At 44.9% G+C, this 19,680-nt stretch overlaps 1 protein-coding gene across 1 annotated transcript in view; it reads right to left on the reverse strand.

The window, feature by feature from the left end:
• Nucleotides 1-19,680, reverse strand: part of LOC142769146 (uncharacterized) — a 54,524-nt gene that overhangs the window by 22,755 nt on the left and 12,089 nt on the right. Inside the window, exon 3 of the mRNA XM_075872097.1 lies at nt 6,203-6,268. Coding sequence (XP_075728212.1) covers nt 6,203-6,268 — 66 coding nt within the window. The remainder of the gene's footprint in view (nt 1-6,202; nt 6,269-19,680) is intronic.

Here is a 19,680-nt window from a genome sequence, read left to right on the forward strand (position 1 = left end):
CTCCTACCATCAATGTGAAGATATATTTGTGGCTCAAAATTTAGCCCAGTAATACAGCATGGTATTGTAGAGGTTGGTCAAAAAGTACGTGCTTTCGATTGCTGGAGCGCAATTTTATAATCGCAGTGGGAAATAGAATGAAGAGGAGCAAGGTCGTGTGAGAAATTTGAGAGTCATAAGTACTCTGTAGTGAACACTTTCCTTAAAAGAAGGCCTGAGATATAAAGCACAAGTCTTTAGAGCACAGAAGTTCAAAATCGGCAGGTAATGCACCTTGCGAACCTTCCATCTGGTTTAGTTAATAAGTCTGCGTAGCTCCGAACATTTTCGTTGATTTGTCACTGCGCACAGAGGTTCTTTGACCGTTCGCCGTTATGTGACGAAATAAAACTTGGAACATCTCCCCGAAGATAGTCTTATGGGATGCGACGCAGCAGCATTGAGCACAAGTGGCGTCACGCGTAGTGTGGCGCTTACGCGGGTGCTGTGGTGAGCGCTGGAAGACTTGCAGGAAGCAATGGTGGCTGTCGGTCTAGTAGGTGACACGTAGAGACATGTTTTAACGTGCACGTTAGGCGCGCGTCCCGTTTATTGCATGGACGTAAACCGACGAGTCAGTGGTATAGCGAGCGGCGGGTGCGGTCGAATGAACGAGGCGGCAGCATGGGGCGCCGCGGGGAGTGTGCGGAAGGCGAGGATGTATGCATGGATGGATTGATATGGCTGTACCCTTTAGATCAGGTGGTGGCTTACGCCACAAAGCCGTAATACTTAATGAACCAAAAACTTGATACATTTTTGTTTCTTTTTAAATAGTGAGGTGGAAGACTGGTACTTTGCAGTAAAGGTTTAATTTTTCACTCGTGTTTTGACTTTATCCACCAATCGGATAACCTCCTTCTAGTTAATTCTACCCGCGTAGAGTTTATTTTGCCCTCCCTGTCCCTAAACCCCAGTGCTTTGAAACATTCTGCGCCATCACCCTGTACTATAGGGTGAAGCCCTTTACAGAACGTTATCAAGTGTTCGGCAAATTCCTCCACCTCTCCACACGCAATGTACCATGTCTATCTCTTCGTATTTGGCCCGATATATCTTGGTTCGCAACACTCCCGTCCTCGCCTCAAACAGTAGAGAACTACCCCGAGTATCATCATAGATGCTTTCCTTGACAATTTCCTGCTTAAACGTTCCTGGATCTCTAGTGCGGACTTTTAATGATGCCAATTCTCCACATATTGATCTCCACTTCCTTCCCCTTCTTCTTAATCGACAATTCTTTTTGGTTTGGCCCCCTGCTGTTTTCTAAGTATTTACCCGTCCATTTTCTGCTTCGCTTCCTACATTTTGTATCGACATTCTTCATGCACAAGTAGCTGAATACCTTCCTAGCCCAATGCTCCTCTCCCACTTCTCTCAATCGCTTCGCAAACTTTATCTTGCTGCTAGCTTCCCTGCCCTCAAATGATCCCCAATTCCATATCACCTTGTACTCACTGATTTGCTGTACACCCGTGTGCTCCTAAGGCAAACCTACCTATTCCACGTTACTTAATTTCTAATTTTGCTTGAACTACTACTTTCATGCACAAGACCGCATTTCCGAACGTCAGACCAGGAGCCACGACTGCTTTCCACATTCCTCTTAAAACATCGTACCTATTGTAATTCCACAGTGCCCTATTTTTCTACACTGCTGCAATCCTGTTACCTTTAGTCGTTACGTATATTTCATGTTTCATTAGGTACTCGGTGCCAATGCTTATCCTTACGCCCAGATATTTGTATTTATCTGTTATCTTTAGCGTGACCTCCTGTATTCTAAGCTCACTACCTTCTATATGATTAAAATTATAACTTCTCATTTTTCTTTACTGATTCTCGAATTTAACCTATCTCCTTCATTACCGCAGATGTCCATCAATCTCTGCAAATCTTCCTTGTTGTCGGCCATTAGCACTGTATCATCTGCGTACATCAATGCTGGTAGTGCTTGTTCATTGAGTTTTCCTTGTTTGACGAAAGATAGGTTGCAGCCAAGTTCACTTCTTTCTAATTTGGCCTTTAATCCTTGCAGATACATAATGAATGGCAAGGGTGACAGAGCACACCCCTGCGTAAGCCCTCGTTTTACCCCTGTGGGCTTCAATACCTGTTTTTCCACATTATAACTACCTTGTTACCTTTATACATATCCTTTAAAAGATTAGTGACTCGATCTTCCACACCTACTGTGTCCAGTATTCCCCACAAGTCCTCTTGAGCCACGCTAACGTACGCTCCCTTGATATCCAAAAATGCTAGCCACAGGGGCCTGTGTTCCTTTTCTGCTATTTCTATTCACTGCGTCAGTGAGAACAGATTGTCTTCCAACCTCTTGTGTTTCCAAAACCCAACCTGCAGTTCCGCCAGCACCGCCTCATCATCTATACATGCCTGCAGTCCTTCCTTTATATTCTGCATCGCCAGCCTGTACATCACTGATGTAACTGTTATAGGACGGTAGTTGCTTATGTCCGCTTTGTCCACTTTCCTTTATAAATAATGCGCATCCTGCTAAGTTTGCATTCATCGGGGACTCATCGGGACTTCACCATCGATTAATATTTTGCTCACTGCCTCTCTCAAAGTTTGCTTAGACTTGGCACCCAAGGTATTTATCAGAATAGTTGGAATGCCATATGGGCCTGTTGATGTACTGCTAGGAACCCTCTTCTCAGCCCTTTCCCACTCTCGTGAAAATAGAGCCCTTTCGTCAATTTATTCGTCCTTGTATATTGTGGTGCATAAGGCATTTCTTTGTTGAAATTCTTGTGTCACCCTTGTTCCCATATATTCAAACGCTTCGCCCCCTTCTAGCCTAGGCCCTTGAGCTGCAGTTATTAGCTTCTGCTCTAGGCTCGTCTTATTACTTATGGAATTCAGATGATTCCGAAACTTCGCAGCTGCATTTCTATAATTTTTCTGTACTTCTGCCAGACACTGAGCCCCCTTTCTACTAATCATTTTATTGATCAGAAGGGATACGTCCCGTCTGCAGCTTATAAAGGTGTTCCCTTTTCTTCCAATATCATCTGTCGGTTAACCCAGCTGCTTAGAATGTATGTGTTCCCTAGAGGCTTCCTGACGTTTTGCTATGGCTCTCCTAACTTGCTCATCCCACCAACTCTTTCGTTTGTGTCTTCTTTTCCGGGGTGACTCATCACGTGCCTCAGCAATCTCTAGCTCAAACAGTCTGATTAGATTAGTTACATCTACACTAATTCATTATACTAAGTGAATACGTTCTCAATTTGTTCAGTAGCTATTTCTATTTGTCTTTCTGAATAAAAATTTTCCTGTAGTTGCTCATCAATTCTCCTTCCCACTAATACTGCTCTTCCAAAACTTATCTTGATACGTTTTTGATCACTACCCAGACTTCTGGAGCCACATTAATCTATGTGGATTCTCCAGAGCCTATTATACATCCTATGTGACATCAGTGCATAATCTATCGTCGACTGCAGCCTTCCTACCTCCCATGTAATTTGCCCTTCACACTTCTCGGTACTGTTGCAAATGATCAAATCAAGCCTTTCACACATATCCATGATCATCTTGCCTGTCGGGTCGGTATACCCATCTATATCCCTCATGTGTGCATTCATATCTCCTAGTATAATTAACTCACACTTTCCTTCTGATTCCTCAATGTGCTTTGATATACACTCCATCATTACATGGTTTTCCTCGCTGGCCTTTGCTACCGTCCACAAGTATACCAAACCAAGGAGTGCCATTTGTCCCGCCACTTTCCCTTTTGCGATAAATGTTCCTTGCACTCCTGCTTGACCCTTTGCAAGTCTGTAGTTTTATAAATGAATGCGCCAATGCCACCCCCCTTTCGCCAGTGGGGTTGCTAGTCTTGCCGTATCTTCATTTAGGACATCGTTTAAACCACCTGAAGTCATCACAAGGCTTTGTCCATCAGCTGTAGTTTTGAGTTTTGCATTCACTTGCCTCAGGACTACTTCCAGCTTGCGTCTTGGGGATGTCCCTATTGCAACCTTCTTGTCACCTCTTACCCTCTCTTTGATTGCTTCTGCGCATCGATTTAAATTCGAGGCCCCGGCGTTTATCACTTGCTGTGACTTTTCAGCTGGAACATTCTGCACCTGGGGGTTATTTGCACCTGTGACGCTGGCTGCTTTGTCCCCTCCCAGCCCCACCACTACTTTGCTAAAGCTGGGTCTTGCGACCATTGAACTGGCTGAACCTGTTTTTCCAAACTTGCTTGCCTTTTTTTCTCCACTGTTCTTGTTGCTGTTCCCCTACTGTTCTTTCATTCGGCCGCTTCTTTGTTTACCTTGGCTAGTGCCTCCTCGGTGGACTTCAGCCTTTCTCCCAAAGCCTTCGTTTTCTCTTTCTCTGTCGCCATATCAGTCTCCAACTCACTAATTTTCATCGGCAGTTCACTCTGGGCAACTATCAATTTCTCCATTTTTCCTCAACCTCACATTGTCTACACTTGGCGTCAGCCTCCTCTCCATTCTCTTCTCCACTTGGGTCTATTTTGAAACCCACCCCGCATCCTGGACAGTTTACAGCAATTTCAATCATGTTTTCTGACACCAATGGTCCTTATGTATTGTCTCACTCGATAATTACAAAACACAAACCCTGCTCTACAAAAAAGAGAAAGTCTAAGTTCTACTACAAAAATTTGCGTTTTCAATGTACGTGCATCTCCCCCACTAGGTGGCAAAGAAAAAAACACAAAGAAACAAACGCACACAAACTAATAACCACCTGGTGACTGACCCCCAAAATAGCCGTACAATGTATTAGGTGCTACAAGGGTTTCATCTGCTGCCTTAATATATATAAAAGCAAGCTCAAAACATGCACGAACACTTATCTGCGCAGTCGATTGGGAGCACTCAAAAAGCACGTCCATCTACCTTGCCATTCTGAAGGAAGAGAGGGACGTCAGCGCGCACCGCGAGGAAAGCATGACGTCAATGCGCAGCAGCAGTGGACCTATTTGCCACCGCGCCAACATCTACAGCGTGTTTCTACGAAGGGACAGCGTTACACAAGCTAGTCAAAAAGCTGTTCTGCAACTAAAAAGTCGTATTTTTTCTGCCCGAAAGCTCCGTGAAGAACAGCGGTTTAGCTTCTCCGTGGCCTTCACCTATAGAGACACTAGCACATTATGGGCCGACAAAAGAAAGGGTACGCGCCCACTATTGCCAGAGCTGAAAGTTCATGAATATCCCCTTTTGTTCTGCTCATAAATGTTCCAATAAAAATTACCAGAGCGAGTTATTTTATCAGAGAACAGAGTTGCGCTAAATCACGACATACACTGAAATGATTTCTACCCCATAGATTCATGTATATCTCAATGTGATATAAAACCTTTGCGCTAGATTACCAAAGTTGCTAATATTTAACAATACTTTGCTATGTATTTCCATGCCTCGCCGCGGTGCTCCAGTGCATAAATACTCGGCTGCTGACCCGCAGGTCGCGGTATCAAATTCCGATTTCGGCATCTGCATTTTCAATGGTGTCTAAAATGCTGTTGGCCCTTGTGCTCAGGTTTGGGTAAACTCTGAAGATATCCAGGTAGTCGAAATTTTCAGAGCATTTCACTACGGCGTTACTCATAATCAGATGGTGTTTTTGGGACGTTAAACTCCACATATCATTCAATCATCATTAGGTACTTCAACTGCTGTGATCATCAAAAATAGAAATCATCTTTTGGGATAAGGAATGTTTAGCGCGTTTATTTTTAGTTGCTGATAAAGGCAATCTTGTGCAAGCATCTCTCTGCTGCAGCGATAGTCATATAAATTTGGACTGATAGGGGTGACATAAACTCACTAGGCGAAGGCTTTTGGCATCTGCTACAAAAGAGTGGCTCACAGAAATATTAACTCACTGTATAAGTATCTTATTGATATCATGACTTCAAAAAGCTTCTCGCATTGTCAGCCATTTATGTGCGATCTCAATGGGAACAGTTCGTTAAGCGCTTATGCATTATTCATTGCACTATATTGGAATTAGGATAGAAATTCGCACTCGCGGTTATTTCTACTGCTTTATTCGTGCTACAGGGGGCAGTACTTCTAATTACAGTGGTTTTTTGTGGCGTGCATCCACAGCAACAGCTTTATTATTCATGCAATAAAAACAGTAAAATACGTACTTGAAAGTGGCACTGCTCTACTTCCCCGTGGTGGGAAATGCAATTGCGCTTGTACTACTTCACTTCCTAACGTGGCCAAAGAAAAAAACAGAACGATCCAAGTATGAATGAAATTCTGATGGGAGATACATACTTTCAAATTTTCCGCAAAAAAGGTAGACACCACTTTTCTGTAAATCTACCCTCCGAATTGTAAATGCGGAGTATTTGTTTGTGTGCTGCCGGTACTTTGAGTACTTATCTATCTATCTATCTATCTATCTATCTATCTATCTATCTATCTATCTATCTATCTATCTATCTAGGCACGTATGTGTTGGTGTTCTCATGACCACCTCTTTAACTTGTAGACCGATAATTGTATGTGAAGTGTTATAGCACACCAGAATGACTACAAGACTGGCCAGCTTGCGCACGGCACGTGGCATGATATTTACTATTGCTTATAACGATCGAACGAAGTGACGCGGCAGTAAATGCTTTTGTGTTGCGTACTCATGTACTAAGTGGACGTGATTAAGAAAGCGTAAGATGGTGTGACAGATATTTCGAGCTGGTCACGACACAAATAACAGTACGATTGCGTAGCATACGCCGTCAATCCTTTTCCTCTTGACACTTGGGACACATAGCGTATAGAATGCGGCACGGTGTGCGAGTATGTGCCACAGGTTATTGACAATTTTTCTAGCCAGGATTATGAGGCAAGTCTTTGGTAATTTTAACGCGAAAACGTTGAGCGAAAAACTCATGAGGGTAATATTCAGCCCAGTAATGAAAAAAATAAATGATAGCATAAAAACAGGACTCTAACAAAAAAATCTGCGAGATAATCTTTTATGAGAGCACAAAACTACGCCAAGTCTCTGTACTGCTTTCTGAAAAAGACCCTAATGCTCCACAAATGTCAATTGTGGTTGCAGTGCCGGCTGTATATTATTGTAAACATTAAATATGTGCTCCTATGATGCAGCCCTCACGTCTTGTTAAAGTCAATTGTAGTTAGGCGCTATTGTAGTTAGGCTTCAATTGTAGCCCAAAAGCCACATCTCAGCTTACCGCTTCTTGTGATGTGATACTTACGTTGCTGTTAGCGTTATTATGTAACTGTAAACGATTGGTCATATCAACATATGCCACTGTTGAACATATGTCTGGGCAGACTACATTTCTACTTATATGGAACGTCAGTTTTCCTAAATAAGAAATTTACGTTACAATCACCTTGCCTCTGCAAGCTTCAAATATTTCAAATTCCCAAGATACGTGAGAATTTGCAAAATTTTTAGTGCAGAGTGTTGTAGCTTTCACTTTTTTATACTAAGCTCTACAGACTGCTGTAGTGGCATCCCGTGCCTCTTTATTGCTAACTGAGGTCTGTGTGTGTGTGCCATCATGCGGGTTCATGACAACAATGCGGACTCGTTTCTGAGCGAGTAAAAGAATAGAATAGAGAATAGACAGGGGGCTAACTTGACGTTGTCCAGATTGATGTCCTACATATGGGGAAAGCAATGAAGAGGTATGCGAGGTAGATAAGCATGAATTCTAACAATGCACATTTACGCATGTCTACAGGATTCCCCGAATTGAGTTATTGAACCTCCAAATGTACTGTATCAGCTCGTATTGCTGATCGGGTCAGTTGGTTGTGGAGGCAAGTGGTTGCGAAGGGACACTACAGCACTTTGTGGCAACTACGAACGCCTTCGATTGGTAGTCGAGGCTACTGAGGACACCTAGTGATTAACCTGGCGTGGACATTTATAGCTTAGCAACACAAAAAGCTCCGGTGACGTGCACATTGGCCATTTGGCTTTGTCAGTGCAAAATACAACGCAACCCAAAATCATAATTAAGGGGAAAAGAGATCCTTATCTGAAGATGTAGCATGGAACATTCGGCATACATAAAGGCAATGTGTGGCTGGCCGACACATTGAAAACATTTCCTAATTATAAAAAAACCCCTTGATATTTACTACTTCGGGCTTTCAAGGATACCTCCTTAATAGCACGCTTGTCTGATTAAAATTCAGTTGCCATCACAACCAAGATATCGTAGAGGCAAATGGGAATGTGCAAGGTATTTCAATGAACGGTCGTGTTCCTTCAACCGTATATTCAGCAAACCCCAGTCTGACCTATGTACTGATGACTGCGTGATATACGAATAGAATAAAACAAGTTCTGGATGCAAGCAGCAAACTCCAGACCTTGACAAAAAAAAACTGCTATGGAACGCATCATTATCAGCAGAACAGGCGTTTTTCAGATACTCCTTCAGCTAGACGCAAAGAAAAGACATGGTTCGAATAATCTACCAACCTAGTTTTTCATGCGCTATGACGAAGGGGTCTCATTTTGTTAAGAAATATCATATGTATATTCAATTGAAATGCGTTAACTTCCAGACGATGGGCGCATTGCGATAGTAATACGTAATTTAAAAAAAATGTAAACGTAGTTAAGGGCACAACTACCAGCCTGTATGTATCCATGCCGCCAGTTTGCTGAAAAGTTCTTGAACACTTAATAGCAAAACATGTTCTTAGTAGTCTTGGGGCTGATCACTGACTTTGCACGGAGCAACAATGGTTTAGGTGTAATCTTTCAACTGTCACACAAATAACTGAAATGCTCCACAATTTCTCTCATAACAAGGATGCCTTCGATTCAGGGAGGTGTAATTTGTGTCAATTTTAGGAAGACCTTTGATGAAATATCTCATCGTAAAATACTCTTCAAGCCCCGAAGATCCTGAAGCTTAAAATCGTACTTGTCTACACGACAACAGGCTGTAAGAATAGAAAGCTGCACTTCAAAATTACTATGCGTGTTTTCTGGTTTTCCCCACTAGTCGGTTTTAGGACCAATTTTTTTATATTTATTAATGATATATGTTCAATAGCTCAGGTTGGTAGTAAAATTAATCATTTGGAGATGACTGTTTCATTTATTCCCCAGGTATATGCGAAAGTGAAAAAATATATTCTGAAGAACCATGTGCGGGCTTTTGTGGTGGAAATCTAGGGATATGAAAAAGAATTAAATCAAGACAACTTCCACTCATATTCGCTCCAGTCAGCGGCAACATTCATTCACGTATAACATTGGAAATCACCTTTTCAACAATGCCGCTTCTTTCAAGTACCTAGGAGTTAGTATAACGCACACGTTGCAATGGCACGCACATTGAGATAGCCTCTAATTAAAGGCAAACAAGAAGCTGTTTTTTTTCCTTAAAAAATTTGAACATGCCACGCAATATGTAAAACCGACGGTTTTCAAAACATTCATACGACCAGTCGTAGATACGCTAGTATTATGTGGTTGCCTTATCACAATGTTGTGAAAAATTGAAATATTCTGAAAATAACGGGCTCGTTTCATGTGCGGTAAATACCAACGCACACATTTTGTCACGGCCTTGTTCAAAACCTGTAAGCTTGAATCTTTGGAACTTCGCAGGCGTAAAGATCGCCTCAAGTTTTTTTTAACATTATGATTGGGTATACGAATGCTTTCCGGCACTACTTTTTTTTCCTTTCACAATAGAAATGTGGAATATTTTAGCAGGTGTTGTTGTGCATCAGCAGATTTCCATGATGATTTCGAAGACATCACCCCGCAGGGGCTCCTGCGCAAGTAGGCGTTTGTTGTGCAGTGACACTACGGACCCGAGCTAACGGGGGAGTTTCGACTCCCTCCCACGCCTAGCCGTGCGTGGCTTTGCCGTGTCCGAGGAAAAGGGGATCCTGGGGGTTGAGCTGACGCTAGGTGATTGGACCTTTAAGGCCCCCCGGCAGAGGCAACACACCCCTTTGTCCCCGGCTTCACGTAGACGGCACCCCTGGGCTTACCCACCCAGGGGAAATCGGCAGTCGCCTTTTCCTATCTCTCTCTGCCTACATCTTCGTCTTTATTTCTCACTATCTATCTGTCCTGTCTTCTACTCTCTTCTGTTTACTTCCAAATTTCCTGGCGGCAAGGGTTAACCTTGTGTAGTCACCCAACCTTGGGTAGTTATATCTGGTTATAGCGGCGATGTATGACTGGCGCCTTCAAGTGTTCTACCTTGTAGCGTCCCCTTGTTGGGCTCAGTGGTGGGTGGTCACCATCGCCGCCGAACATGAAGTCCACCACATGGCAAAATCTTCCCCCCCCCCCCTCAATGATCGGTCCCTGAAAAGGAACCGCACCGATGAAAGCTCCAAACGAACCGGAAGCGATTGTGACCACTTCCCACGTTTTTTAGTCATACACTCTTTGGCAGATAACGTCTCAGTTGCAGGACTGTTGGTTTTCCTGATAGCTAAAACCCTTTCTAACTTAATAGGCAAAAAGTACGAGGCAAAGAAACTGTCATCCAGTGATCTTCTTGTTGAAGTAAGCCAGAAACAGCATGCAAACACTCTCCTTAAATAGAAGCAGTTCGCCCACCTGGACGTGTCTATCACCCCCCATCGCAGCCTTAACACTGTTCAAGGCGTCATTTCACAACGTGATATGATGCGAGAAAGTGAAGCTGACCTCCTTGAAGGCTTTCGAGAGCAAGGCGTAGTCGCCATATGCCGGATAACCATCAGGCGAAACAATGAAGAAGTGGTGACGCCTCATATAGTACTAACATTCGACCGCTCCACTCTGCCAGAATCCGTGAAAGCTGCGTTCCTTCACTGCAAGGTCCGCCCCTACATACCCAACCCCAGAAGGTGCTACAAATGCCAGAAATATGGACATGGGTCGAATACCTGTCGCGGAAACCGAACATGTGCAAAATGTGGTGATCATGAGCTCCCAACAGAGAGCTGTACTTCCGCGCAAACAGAGTGCCCTTACTGTCACGGGCCGCACGCAGCGTACTCGCGGACATGCGAAATTTTCAAAAAGGAAAAGGAAATCATACAGATTAATGTAATGGAAAACATCACATTCTCTGAAGCCCGGAAGAAGGTGTCACTCTTCTCCGGAAGAACGTACGCTGACGCAGCGCACCGGGGGGCCGAGCGGCGTCTAGTGACGGTGGGCACGCAATACAGCTTTGCTGATGCGTGTACATCTCTGCCCCCCACCAAGCAGCCACAGGCTGCACCAACCTTTCACGTCCCGGAGGTCGAACTTCATCAGACCCCAGGGACCACACAGACAACTGAGACACCTGTCACTACAAAACTGCGCGAAAAATCGACAAGAAACAGAGAAGGCACACACACAAGCGCAGACTAGCAACTGACAGTTTATTGAAAGAAAACACTTATATACCTAAAGAAAAACTATGACGTGAAAGATTAGAAGTTGGCAGTGAGATAATCAATCTCTAGTTGGTGCAAAGTGGTGGATGATTTACCAACTCGCCCAGCGTTCAGTACTCTTGAGACACCTGTCTCTTCTGACAAACCTCCATTAGCTTCTGAGGGTCCACCGGAGGCAATGGAAGTGACACCAGGATCTTCAGCGTCTAAGATGCTGACGGAATCCCCCCAAGTGAGGCGGGGCTCCATAGATCGCCTCAGAGGGAAAAGATACCCGCCAGTTAAGCCTCCTAATAAAGGCAGCGAAGTGTGAATAAGTCTTGCTCTTTTCTTCATTCATAAAAATGGCTGCCGAAAGTATTATCTAATGGAATTGCCGAGGCTTACTTAAGAACTTAGACGACATCTATGAAATATTTGCACAACACCAACCAAACATACTTTGCTTACAGGAAACACACCTAAAACCTACACACACTAGCCTTTTGAAAAGATATGTGGTATACCGAAAGGACAGAAAGGGCACTTTCCATTCATCCGGTGGTTTCGCTATCGTGGTGCAGAAAGCAGTCCCGTCTCAAGGCCTCACTCTGGTTACTGACTTAGAAGCAGTGGCAATACGAACCCTAATTTTTGGACGAGTAACAACCGTGTGTTCACTATACATCCCTCCAGACTACCAACTCTCTAGTAAAGAATTTGAAATGCTCATCGACCAGCTTCCGCATCCATTTCTGTTGGTCGGAGATTTTAACGCGCACAACCCTTTATGAGGATGTAGAAGAACGGATTCTCGAGGCTCCTTAATTGAAAACTTCCTGTTGTCCTCCGGCTCCTGTATATTTAATAAAAAAGAGCCAACATACTTTAGCGCAGCGCACAACTCATACACAGCAATAGATCTTGCTATCGGATCTCCTTCACTCTTGGCAACCACTGGGTGGGCTGTAATTCATAACCTCTATGGAAGTGATCATTTTCCTGTTTGCCTAAAATACGAAGGAAATACGAGTACAATGACTGCGAATGTAACCAGGTTTCGAGAACAGGGTGCGAACTGGACGAAATTCCGAAAACTCTCAAAACTATCGCGCTCATCAATTGAAACCCTAGGCATCGATGAATCTGAAGCGTTGGTCACACTACACATTATACAGGCTGCAGAGCAATCCATCCCACATACATCTAACACTACACGGAACAAAAGACGACCTTGGTGGAACTCTGAGTGCAAAAATGCTCGTGACAATCAAAACAAAGCATGGTCGAAATTCCGCAGGTATCCTACAGTCGAAAACTTGGTGAATTTTAAGCGTGCAAAAGCAAACGGTAGACGTGTCCGACGAGAGTCTAAACGACAGAGCTGGCAATCCTTCCTCTCATCCGTGAACTCTTACACTGACACACATAAGGTGTATAACAGAGTAAGAGAACTCCAAGGGCACAGCACTCATTCGATGCCCCTTGTTAGTACTGCTGGTGATACACTTGAACACCAGGCAGATGCCTTAGGCCAACACTTCGAGTATATTTTCAGCTCAGCACATTATACAGACTCCTTTAGGCGATACAAACTTGCCGAGGAACGTAAACCTATTCGTGATGACAGGCCATCGGCGGGAGGGTACAATGCCCCCTTTACTATAGGTGAACTAAAGGCAGCACTGGCAAAGTGCGGCAGCTCAGCAGCAGGCTCGGACAGGATTACTTACGGCATGCTGCAACGCCTACACGAAGAAACGCTTGACGTCATCCTCATTCTTTTCAACAGTGTATGGTCCTCTGGGCGTCTGCCCATGACCTGGAAAAAGGCAGTTATACCCATCCTTAAACAAGGAAAAGAAGCCACACTTGCTGCTAGTTACAGGCCTATAGCGCTGACCAGCTGTTTGGGCAAGGTGTTCGAAAAAATGGTGAATCGCCGCCTTATGTATTACCTTGAATACAATGGCCTCCTTGATCGTCATCAAGCTGGATTCAGGTCTGGCCGGTCGACAACTGATCAACTGGTAGCATTTGAATCCTATGTCAGGGATGCCTTCATTCATAAACAGCACTGCCTATCTGTATTTTTGGACTTAGAGAAAGCTTACGACACGACATGGCGTTATGGCATTCTCCGTGACCTGCGATCTTTTGGAGTGTCAGGAAACATGCTGAATACTGTTGAAAGCTACCTTTCCGACCGTACATTTGTGGTTCGTGTTGGTAATGCCTTATCGAAGTGGTTTACGCAAGAAAATGGCATCCCCCAGGGTGGTGTTCTTAGCTGCACACTATTCATCGTAAAAATGAACTCCATAAGCACCATATTGCCTAGAACAATCTCCTACTCTGTATATGTGGATGACATTCAGATCAGCTTCAAATCATGCAACCTAGCCACATGTGAACGTCAGATTCAGTTGGCAGTAAACAAGCTGTCAAGCTGGGCAGACAAAAATGGGTTTAAGTTTAACTGTGACAAGACTGTTTGCGTACTCTTCTCAAAACTACGTGGCATAAGGCCACCCCCCAACATTTCAATTAACAGACAAACCATAACTACCAAAAAAGATCACAAATTTTTAGGTGTTGTGGTTGATGAAAAGCTCAGCTTTGTTGCACATATCAAACAGCTACGACTTAAATGCTTGAAAGCCTTAAACCTGCTCAAGATTCTCTCACATCAGTCATGGGGCACAGACCGTGACTGTCTACTGAACCTTCTCAACAGTGTAGTGCTATCACGTATCGATTACGGCTCGGTGGTTTACGAGTCAGCTTCAAGATCTGCATTGAAGATGCTTGACCCAGTGCACCATCTTGGGCTTCGGCTGGCCAGCGGTGCTTTCCGGACCAGCCCAACAGCCAGCCTGTATGTTGAGACAGACCGGTGGTCACTAGAACGGCGACGTCAGTTTACAAGTGTCACGTATGCCACCAAGGTGCTTTCCCATATCGACCACCCAGCTCGTGCGCTATTGCAGGATACATCGAACGCCCTCCTGTTTTTGAGGCGACCATCAGCTACGCCACCGTATCCCCTCAGAGTGGCCTCACACCGTGTAAATATGCACATACCGGTCTCCAGTCTTCAACTAACCTCTCACAAGGACACTGTTGTGCCATGGAAAATGCAGGCTATCGATTGTGACTTGTCATTCCTAGAGGTAGAAAAAAATGGCCACCCAGTCGCGATCGATCAACACTTCAAGTACCTGCAGGCCAAATACAGGTGTGCTGAATATTATACTGATGCCTCCAAGTCCTCCGCAGTCGCATGTGCGGCACACGGTCCCGCTTTCTCTGAATCTAGAACAATGAACGAACATACCAGTATATTTACTGCAGAATGCTATGGCATACTTTTAGCTGTAACGCACATTTTAAAGGAGAAAGAGCCAGCCTCAATCATATACACAGATTCTCTCAGTGCTGTGACTGCGCTGTCCTCCACTAAGATACTCAAAAACCCAGTTACTAATACACTTCGAAAATGCATCATGTCAGCCCGCAAATCTAAGCTCAAAATCACGCTATGCTGGATTCCGGGACACTGCAACATTGCTGGCAATGAGATAGCGGACAAACTTGCGAAGTCAGCAGCACTCCGCCCATCAGTTGACTTAGACACCATCCCGTATGAGGACCTGAGGCCACTCATCATATCCCGAATGCGTAGACAATGGCAAGAAGAATGGAACTCAGCAAACGCAAACAAACTGCACTCAGTAAAGCCAAGAATAGGAAGATATCTGACTGAAAAACGTAACAGGCACCAAGAGGTTGCACTGTGCAGACTCAGGATCGGTCATACACATGCAACACACTCGCACCTTTTAAAGAACTCTCCAGCACCACATTGTGCAAAATGTGGTGATGAGCTGTCTGTCGTTCACGTTCTAATTACCTGTCCGTACCTCGAACCAGAAAGACTGTGTCACTTTTCAAAGCTGTACAAATGTCACATTCCGCCTCATCCACAATTTTTTCTTGGAGACGATCCCTTGTTTCCCCCAAAAGTAGTCTTAAAGTTTTTAGCTAGTGTAGGCTTCCTACATTCCATAACATATTCTCACTAATCTCCGCCTCCTCTCAATCCTGAGGGAACCGCTGAGACTTTTTTTTATCAAATGTCATGCAGCACGCACTCCTTGACTTGACAAGGACTGTTGACGACACGGCATGATTTTGTAAAACCCATAAGCGTAGCCCGTTTTAAACCCATCACACATAGTCACTACACTTAAGTTTAAGTTCTATACACTACTCTTTTACTCTTGCCACCCTGAGTAGACTTTTTATAATCAAATCGACCAAAAACCGTGTGTTTGGCGCTCTTTGGCCTGAGTTTCCCTTGCGCCACTAAAATCTACCATCATCATCATCATCATTCGAAGACATCAGCTGATTTCGCCGAACATCAGCTGATTTTGAAGATGCAAGCTGACTCGCGGAACGATGCAAGCTAATTCAAGTGGTTCTAGTGATGCAAGCTGATTTGCGGCTGGATCATTTGCTGGTAGATTTTGATCGGCATAATAACTGTAGTTTGTTTCTTATTTTTTCATACTGGTTTTTGTGTTTGTTTTCTCTCATTTTAGTTTTCTGTTCTTTATGGTACGAATAGTGCCTATCGGCTGACACCCTCTCTGTAATGACTCCAAGCACGTGGTTTACAGTATCAAATACATGAATTATTCAATATTATTTCGTGCTGCAGCCCTGATTAGTTCCACTTTTTTTTTCTAATCACCTATGTAGGCCTACAACCTGTTACATTTTCTTGAGTGTAGTTTTACTCGAAAGACTGAAAATTTTTTCCAAACATAGTTTTATTCTAAATGTGCTTTTGTAATTTGTGTGAAAAAGAGTGGGTACATTGGAGAAAAGCGAAGTGGCTAAAATTTTCTTCACCACACACTCGTATGGACTCTTTTTTCAGGGTTGCAGCTACATATATCGGGATATTGAAAATAATGAAATAGGATAAACTGCTTCATGCAACATTTCCACCCTATGTCCACCTTATACCAAACAACTCAAACCGTGGCCTGGATTCTACAATTCATCCTCAATATCATCAAAAATTGCTTTTAAAATAGGGGTGTTGTACGTCGAGAAAGCTTCAGACGCAGCTTGGCGAAAGGTGCTTTCTGAGGCAGGTCTGGCTACCAGCGAGCGGCGTGTGCTAGCGATTACTACAGCCACCGATTATCATCGTCTTCTTCAGTAACAGCAGACTATCCGTTATTAGGATTCATTACAATTGCTCCCCGCGAATTAAGTAGCCATCCTGGCGACCTATGGACAAGTAATTGCGGGGGGGGGGGGGGGGTCATAGCAGGGCTTAAGTCTCGGGACGTGGACAATTTCTTGGCCACGATGACGTTAGTCAGAAGGTGGTTCCAGGGGCTATATGAGGTAATTCAGCTGTGACATTTTTTGTAGTATACGATATAGGCCGTAATACTTGGGGACCAACTTTGTGAAAAGGCCAGGTGTAGCAAAAGGGACATGCAGCCAGACGAGTAAACCTGAATCGAAGGAGGTAGTGTTAATTGATGTGCCATAGCGGTGCTTTTTGTGTCCTTGGTCTTGGGTTGTGAATGATCTCGCCAGTTGGCGGCATTCTTCGGCGTATGTAGCGGCTTGAGACAAAGTCGTGGACTCTGAGGAGTCAGGTCTGTACGAAAGATTGGTGTTCATAGTGAAGAAGGTTCGCGTTCGTAAAGGAGGAAAATGGAGAGAACCCAGTAGTGCTTTGAATGGCGGTATTATAGGCGAACGTGATAAACGGGAGCACTCGGTCCCAATTGGAGTGGTCTGACGAAATGTACATAGACAGCATGTCACCCAGGGTGTGGTTGAAGCGCTCTGTCATTCTTTTGGTCTTGGAATGATAAGCGCTTTTAGAGCGGTGAACGATGTGGCACTCATGCAGCAATACTGTGATGACGTCTGACAAGCATACGCGACCACGCTCACTAAGTAACTCTCGAGGTGCTCCATGACGTAATAAATTGTTGTGAGCAACTAAAGTCGCAACGTCTTTTGTTGTAGACGAAGGAAGGGGTGAAGTTCTGGCATACTGCGGAAGGTGGTCAACGGCAACTATATTCCAGCGGTCACCGTCTGCAGTGTTGGGAAGGAGACCATATATATTCATGCCGACTTAGTCGAAAAGTCGGGATGGGCATGGGGAATGTAATAAGGTACCGCTGGCGTGATGAGGAGAGTCTTTCGTCTCTGGCACGTCGAGCAAGCCCAAACGTACTGTCGTATAAAATGGTACAAGCCACCCCAGTAACATCGGAGCCGTATGCGAGAATAAAACTTCAGGAAACCTGTGTGGCCACATTAGGGCGTCATAAAATGTGGAACAAATTTTGTATCGCAGATGACGTGGAATCACGAGTAGCCACTGAGTCCACCGGGTGCGTAGTTGCGTCGGTTTAGCACGTCGTCGCGAGTGGTGAAGTGCTCGACTTGCCGACGCAACGTGCGAGTGGGGGGAGAAGCCATCCGCCCAGCCAGGATGTCTAGAATTGAAGCAACCCAAGGGTCCTTGCGTTGCTCAGATGGCATGTCGGCGATGGTGACGGCAGTGGCATCACAGATGGGACTTTCGCAGCAGGCCGGGTCAGGGGGTAGGGGCGAACGGGAGAGGGCGTCTGCGTCCGAATGTTTCCGGCCGGAGCGATAAGCCACGCGAATATCATATTCTTGAAGGCGTAACGCCCACCGGGCGAGGCGACCACTTGGATCCCTCAGTGACGACAACCAGCAGAGGGCGTGGTGGTCAGTCACGACGTCAAAAGGGTGGCCGTATACGTAGGGTCAAGATTTCTATATCACCCAAATAATGGCGAGGCATTCCTTTTCAGTGACGGAATAGTTGATTTCGGCTTTGCTAAGAGCTCGGCTTGCGTAGGCAACCACGTACTGTTGGAAGCCGTCTTTCTGCTGCGCGAGAATAGCGCCTAGCCCGACACCACTAGCGTCAGTTTGGATCTCTGTGGGTGCCGATGGGTCGTAGTGTCGCAGAATAGGCGGCGACGTGAGGAGGCGGCACAGTTCATTGAAAGAATCGCCACAGGTGGCAGACCAGGCCAAAAGGTCTCTAGAGCCGACGAGGAGCTTGGTCAAAGAAGCGATCATCGTCACGAAATTGTGGACGAAGCGCCAGAAGTAGGATGAAAGGCCTATGAAGCTTCGGAGCTGTTTCATGGTGGTCGGTTTTGGAAACGCTGAAACGGCTGTAACTTTGGTGGGGTCAGGAGGAATGCCGTCCTTCGAAACCACGTGGACAAGGATCGTAAGCTTTCGAGAGGCGAAATGGCACTTCTTCAGATTCAGTTGCAGCCCAGTGGCGGAGATACAAGCGAGGACTTTCTCGAGGTGGGTTATATGGGTTGCGAGATCAGTTGAAAAGACGACAATACCATTTAAATAACAAAGGATAACGTTGCGTTTGAAGCCTAGAAAGATAGAGTCCATCATTCGCTCGAAAGTAACTGGCGCGTCTCAGAGGCTAAATGGCATGACTGTGAATTCGTAAAGCCAGTCGGGCGTGATAAAAGGCTGTTTTTTTGCGATCGGCCTCTGTCATGGGTACCTGCCAGTATCCAGAGCGCAGATCTAAAGAAGAGAAAAATTCGGCTCCCTGTAGGCAGCCCAAGACATCATACATGCGTGGCAGCGGATAGACATCCTTGCGCGTGATTAGGTTGAGACGTTGGTAGTCCACGCAGAACCTGACGGATCCGTCTTTCTTCTTTACCAGCAAAACTGGAGAGGCCCAGGGGCTGCTTGACGGTTCAATTATGCCAAGTTTCAGCGCATCGTCGACCTGTTAATTGATGACACGGCGTTCGGCAGTTGACAAACAATATGGACGCTGTCGTATTGGTGTCTCTTGACAGGTATTTATACGGTGAACAACAGATGGCTTTCGGCCTAAGGAAGGCTGATTGTAGTCAAACAAGGCTCGAAAGCACTGGAGGAGCTACATCAGTTGTCTTGCGGAATAAATCCATAGGGTCATTGGCATCAAATGCCAGTGTAATGGCACAAGTCAGTAGAAATGGCTTGTCTGGATACATCGGCTCTTCGAAAATACAATCTAAGGTCTCGAGGCTCCCCAGACAGTCACGGCGTAGCAGAATATATGAACAAGCAGAGACGTTGCACGCATAAAGTACCACCAAACCATTGGAAAAGTTGATGAGAGCAGATAGGA

The sequence above is a fragment of the Rhipicephalus microplus genome, chromosome 8 (assembly GCF_043290135.1).
Source record: "Rhipicephalus microplus isolate Deutch F79 chromosome 8, USDA_Rmic, whole genome shotgun sequence".
Classification (NCBI taxonomy): Eukaryota; Metazoa; Arthropoda; class Arachnida; order Ixodida; family Ixodidae; genus Rhipicephalus; species Rhipicephalus microplus.